The sequence below is a fragment of the Frankliniella occidentalis genome, unplaced genomic scaffold, assembly GCF_000697945.3.
Source record: "Frankliniella occidentalis isolate FOCC.00 unplaced genomic scaffold, Focc_3.1 Scaffold54, whole genome shotgun sequence".
NCBI classification, from domain to species: Eukaryota; Metazoa; Arthropoda; class Insecta; order Thysanoptera; family Thripidae; genus Frankliniella; species Frankliniella occidentalis.
In genome coordinates, this window is record NW_026267184.1 from 795,788 (window position 1) to 802,035 (window position 6,248).

The 6,248-nt window shown below is 56.3% G+C and overlaps 1 protein-coding gene across 2 annotated transcripts in view; it reads right to left on the reverse strand.

Annotated features, from left to right (window-relative positions):
• The window catches only part of LOC113213117 (uncharacterized), a 130,039-nt gene that overhangs the window by 42,443 nt on the left and 81,348 nt on the right, over positions 1 to 6,248 (reverse strand). For both annotated transcript variants that reach the window (XM_052267560.1, XM_026432070.2), the window contains one exon: positions 2,497 to 2,868. In XM_052267560.1, coding sequence (XP_052123520.1) covers positions 2,497 to 2,868 — 372 coding nt within the window. The remainder of the gene's footprint in view (positions 1 to 2,496; positions 2,869 to 6,248) is intronic.

A 6,248-nucleotide genomic window follows, 5' to 3' on the forward strand; every position in this document is an offset into this window, starting at 1 on the left:
CCCTCCCCCCTTCCCCCTCAGAAGCAGCGCAGCAAAATGGCGCGCGAGCAGCACCCGGAGACACACCCCGTGAGGAAGAAATTCCGACCAGCCCTTTCACCTGTGCCCGTGCCCCATCACCCAGCAGGTCCAGAATTTCCACTCTCTAGCCCTGCTGCCTCTGGTGCTGCCTTTCTGCCTGCTGCTGCCACCTCCTCTGCTGCTGTTACTTCTCACTGCAAAATCAACAGTGTACACTTAAGAACACACAAGAAAGAGTGTACTATAAAGGACATACTTAGAAAGTGTGTATTTATCATAGTAGACACACTGAAGTGTTTCGTATATAATGTCTCTTACATTATATAATGTACACACAAATATAATCGTGTTTTAAAGAGCAAAGTACACGCTTTATAAGTTTGTGCTTGCAGGTACACTCTTCCTTGTATGAACTTGGTACAGTGTACCCATGGGTTTGCAGTCCACTTACTACTACTTTGTTCCTGATGGGATAGCATAGCTCTGGCTATGAACCTACAGAATAGCGACGAAATGACATCAAGTGAATTGAGAGTAAAACAATGAAGAATGAAAAAGAAAGACAGAGGAGAGGTGGTGGGTGGTGGAAAAATTGCGAGGTAAAAGGGGTGGCATCCTACACAACCCCATCGACGAGGACATCGCAAACAAGCGCGAGGCAGGGAGTATTTCACCGGCAGCGTGCGCGGGTCCACTAGCCCCCTCTCCCCCTTCCAAAACGAGTTTTCCTCGTTTGCTGTTGTGTGTGTGTCTGTAGGTGTGTGCGGGTGTAACCTCTCCCAGCATATACCCTCACATACACGCACTTGTACCACACCGTTTACTGACACGGCAGACTGAACCATATGCCAATTTTGCCAAATTAAAGCTGCAAAGGCGGGCGATGAACTCTCTTCACCTCCCCCCCCCCCTCTCCCCTTTCCCACTGCACAGCCCTTCTATACCTTGGCTCCGGGCCGCTGACACGGCGAATTGGGCCCTGCAGGCCGAGAGTGCAAGGGTTGAGAGAGAAAGAGCGAGAGAGAGAGAGAGAGAGAGAGAGGGGGGGGGGGGGGCAGCTTTCCACCGAGACGAGAGTGAGATAGATGTAGGGCTGTGCGATAAGAGTAAGAAATGAAAAGGAAACTGAGATGAGGGGTTGAGACAGAGAGGAGCGAGCCTGGACTACACTAGACATGAAAGCCCTCCAAGTAGGAGTTGCGGAGCGGGGCGGTGCGCACGTCCAAAAGTCATCAAAACAAAGGCTCTGAAATGGAAACGCAACGCGGAAACTACTGTTTGTTCGGAGAAATAAGTAGTGGTGGTTTGTTGTTGTAGTGCAGGCCGCGATGGTCCGCTAAGCGGCGCCCACTCCACAGCCGCCCCGCCTCCTCGCCCTCGGGCCGTTGCCCGCTGACAAACCTATTAGGAGGGGGGCCTCGCGCGAGGCTAGGAGCAGGGGCGCCAAACTCTCGGATCCTAACTTAAGTTGTTGCAGTAAGAAGTTGAGGAACGGGGGGCCGCAGCCCGGCCGGCCCGCCCTCAGGGGTGATTGGAACTAGCGGGGGAAAAGAGCGAAAAAAGGACTGGGAGGGGACGGGCCAGGAGGGGCCGTAGTGTGGGCGACGCGGGGTGTGGGAGGGTGCCTGCCCGAGGCTGGCTGACGCCCCCAGTCTCGGGGGCCACGGTCGGACGGCGGGCGGAAAGCGACGTTTGACAATGTTCCCGCCCCGTTTGGAGATCGAGACTCGACGAGCGGGAGCGAGTGGGACAGGCGACAACGAGCGGGCAGCGAACGAGCGGGCAGCAGCTCCGAGTGAGCAGCAACGAGCAGCATTCGGGCGCCGATTCCGGTCTCTGCTCAAAGCTGACCGGCGGCGCGGCACTGCGACGTCCCCCTATCTCTGATTCCCCCACGCCCACTCCCCCGCTCCCGTCGGTCTCGCCGTCTCTTAATACTCCTTTTCTTCCCCTCTCTCCCCACGTGGCTCTCTCAGCCCTCCAGCAGGAGACCCTTTCTCTGTCACTCCTGTCCGCGTTTTCCAGCCTGAATATTCAATTAGCTGTACGGCGAGGGCCACGCCAGGCCGCTCGGGGCCTCAGCATGCCCCCCTCGGGGGCTAAAGGGTTCGCTCGTCTAGGCTGTCCAGCCCGAGCCTCGCCAACTCCTGCCACCCTCCCTCCGGCCCTCCAGGCCTCAGTCGACCTGAGCCGAGACGGACAGCTGAGGGCAAGACGGCTCGACCAGCGAGCGGCACCCCTCTGGGCAACTGAATAGGTGGTGAGGGTACCTATAGGGCACCTGCTGGGTGTATAAGGGTACTTAAAGGGTAGCTAAAGAGAGGGTACCTACAGGGTACTGGTGGGGAATGATACGGAGACCACAGAGGAACGAAAGCGAAACCATAGTGAGACCATCGAGGAAAACCATAGAGGACGCATGGGGGTATACCGACCGAGGTGGTATAACCAGGGGGGTTAGGTAGGGGTACTCACCAAAAACGATCATCTTCTTGATCATGAAGTCCTCGTTCTTGAACGTGGACACGGAGCACTTCCACTCGCCCGACAGGTCGGTCGTGGCGTTGAGGATGCGCAGCGCGCGGTGCTCCATGGCGGCGTGCGAGGTGGCCGTGTAGTTCATGTCGAGGCGGCCGCGCAGCAGGTCCAGGTCCTGCGGCTTCTGCGTCGGGATCCACTGGTAGACGGGCGCGGGCCGCGAGTTGAAGTACCACTTGATGACGAGGCCCGAGGTGGGCTGCGCCTCGTCCGGCAGCAGCGAGTACTCGCAGTCCAGGATGGTGCCCGACGAGCCGTTCTGCACGGTGGAGGGGACCTTGAGGTTGGTGATGGTCACGCCGGGCGCGCCTGCGGGCAAGGACAAAGACATACACCATCAGCCTGGATCAACAAGGTGACGACGACGACGGCGACGGCGACGACGACTCGCAGGTGGGCGACAAGCGGAGGCGGTGCGCGGGGGCTCTAATCGCATTCCAAATGTAATCTAACTTTCACTTGTTCCGTCGAGGGCGGGGCGGGGCAGGCGGGCGGGTGGTGCTCTGGCAAGATGAGGGGTGAGAAAAAGTCTTGTCGACAAGAGAGCAAGTGCACCCCCCCCCCTCCTTTCCAGCCAGCCGTCCGTTCACTCTACCACCGCTGCAAGAAGCCTCAAAAAAAATATTTTAAAAAAAAAAGAATGAAATGATTTACGGTCGAGGTTTTTACTTTTTTTTCGAACCAACCACCCCCAAAAAAGTAATTCGAAGAAAACAATTAAGATATCGTCCCTTTACTTCCTAGCTTTCAAAGATATTGTTTAACATAATTCATTAGGTTTTTTGAGGTGTATTTTTTCACACAACGAAGAAAAGGGGGAGCTTTCAGACTGTGAGGAAGACGTAGGGAGAGGGGGTGGTGCCGTGGAAGGGGCACGGGGAGAGAGAGACAGAGAGACAGAGAGAGAGAGAGAGAGAGAGAGAGGGGTCAGGAGAATGGCTCGGCCTCCCACCGGCCTCAGCAGAGCACCACCACGTCCCACTGCGGAACAAGCTGCCGCTGAATGGCTCAATGATACTTCCTTTGTGTCGGCGCGGCCCCGCCCGCCCCGCCCGACAAAGCAGCAGACCTATACACCACCAGCTGCAGAGGTGCCGCTCAAGTACAAAGCACTATCCACTGCTGCACAGGCCGACCCGCCACCCACTTCACAGCGCGACGTAATTCTGCCCCCCGTGCCGGGCGAGGCGGGGCGGGGCAAGGGCGGCAGCGGAGCCCCGGAAACGAATACTGCATAGCGCTCCAGCGAGCAGCCGCCCCGCAAACTGAGAGCAGCGCCGCCCGAGCGCGCGATGGGTCTCGAAAACACCAGCCTTTCCATGGGGAAATTCGCAATCTCATTAAACAGTGGCCGCGTCCAAAAAATGTATGAACTCTCACTTTGCAAATTAATACCCCTGCTTATTTCCAATTTTCACTCTTAATTGCACTAGGGTTTGTTTTTCTAAAATTGTATTTTTCCTTAAGGTTCTCCCCCGAGCGTCGGCATAGAGGCACCTCTTCGATCCGAGCTTGGGCGGCTCGGAGAGAGCGCGCCGGGGAGAGACAGATACATCCTCTTTAAAGCAGAGCCGCCGGGACTCACTGCAGTTCAAACTACCCGCGCCTCTCCACGAGTACCGCACTCTCCTTTCTGCTGCTGCTTCTTCAAGAGTATGTCTCCGCGGAGTATACATCGCTCACCAAATGAGAGAAAACAAAACAGAATTATCATCAGTGACAAAGAAGTGGAAAAAAATCCGAAAAGCCCACATTATTCAATGTGGTCTAAAAAGGCTTCACGTGCGCATACCAGGCCTAAAATAAGAATTCTGTCAATTCCGTTGTGTACAGATCTGATTGCTGAAATGATCTAGAAATTGCCTTGCTCGGTGAACATAGGCGATACATTTAACTTAGGACAGACATACACGGCACGAGTACTGGCCATGGAATTACAAGTGTCAGGGGGACAAAGTATAATTGCCCCTCAACTCACAAAATACACTCCCCTTCTTGAATGTCAAAATTGTCATACAAGCACCTGCCTTTTTTTGAAAAGGAGTAAAAGGCTGATGATTGATCCAGAAATCTGAGTAGTTTGTTGCTGGGTTCAATATTTAAGTAATAATTAGCACGATGACATTCCTTCGATTTGTTCCGCCTTTGCCCCGCGCCGCCAACCTCCGGTCGGGCCCCCGTGCCCCGCCCCCGACCCGGACCTTTTTTTTTGTGCGTAAGGACTAGCCCCCCGCCCCCGCCCCCTCGCCTGTGTGCACGACCAAGGCTGGAGGGGAAGTGCGGTGGGCTCGTGTGTGAGGCTGGCCACTTCCCCTCCAGCCTTGGTGTGCACGACAAAATCACGACACGCACAGACACCAAAGTCTCCGCTTAAGGCTTCGCGTTTTGCGCTTTAGCGCACGCGAAGCCTAATAATAAAACTGGGGTGGAAAGAGAACCGCTCAGACAAATTGTTTTAGGACTGTGCCTGGCCGCCGCCGCCGCTGTTGACCTAGACGAGCGGAGCGGGGAATGGCGAAAAAAGTAAAGCAAATGGACACGGGACGGAGCCTGCAGGACAGTTGATGACGTAAGCCACTCCCATGGCAACGGCTGGCCGTTATGTCGGTGGGGGAGGATGGGGGGGGGGGGGGCACTGTACCCCATGTGGCCACGGAGGAGCCCCATTCCCGCGAGTGCAGCTGGGCGCGGGGCCGAGCGGGGGGAGGGGGAGGGCGGTACACGAAGACGGCGTCGTCGTCGTTGCGAAGGCCGAAGCACAGGCGGCAGCCACAGCGGCGAAGAGCATCGCGGATGTTGGACCGTAGCATCACCCAGAAACCACGCGGACTTATTCAGGGGGAATACAAATATTATGGGGTCTCAAAGGGCGGTCAGTGACACCATGATATTTGTACCCTGCTGGGGTAGAAGTAAATGACTCCAAAAACCGCCCCGGTCCTTTTGGGACCCGATAATATTTGTACTCTCCCTGTAACAGCCCCCATAGGCCGAGAAAATGTCGACACGTTGCCCGGCTCGCTTCACCACTACCGCGATAATATTTTCACTCTCGACTGCGCACCTTTCACTTCCAACAGTAGTACCCGCTACCCTGTACGCGCACACGACGCCGCACACGAGCACACCGCACCTGTCCGAATCGAGTTGTCGCGCCGCTGTCGTTTGGAAGCCCCTCACAGTGCTGACTCGGCCGGGTCGGGCGGGCGGGAGGGGCGCAGGGACACATAATATCAACGGCACGCTGACGAGGTGTGAAGTTTCACGCGCGGCTGACAGGTCTCTCTCTCTCTCTTCACCCCCTCTCCCTCAAACGTCCCCGGCCCGGCCCCCTGGGTGACGCGCGACGCCACGGACGAGAAAGATGCAAATCGCAGCGAATTTCCACGACAGCAGCAGAGAGCGCAGCGTGCCTGGCGAGTGGAGGGCACGACCCTGGCCTGGAGCACCGCGGGGAGGTAACCGACCGACCGACAACATTCCGGGCACGTCCGCGAAAACATTCGCCATTTTCAGCGTTTTAACAGCAGCCGACTTGCTGGTGTGCCGTGCTGTGCTGCTTTCTGCCTCTCTCCCCGTCCTTGTCTAGCATATTAAACTAGGGGCCCGTGCGTAGTCAATGTGCACGGGGTAGCTGAGCGAAGTGGGTTTAAGTTTGCCATTGTCTCAGTTGGTTTTTTATTTTACGT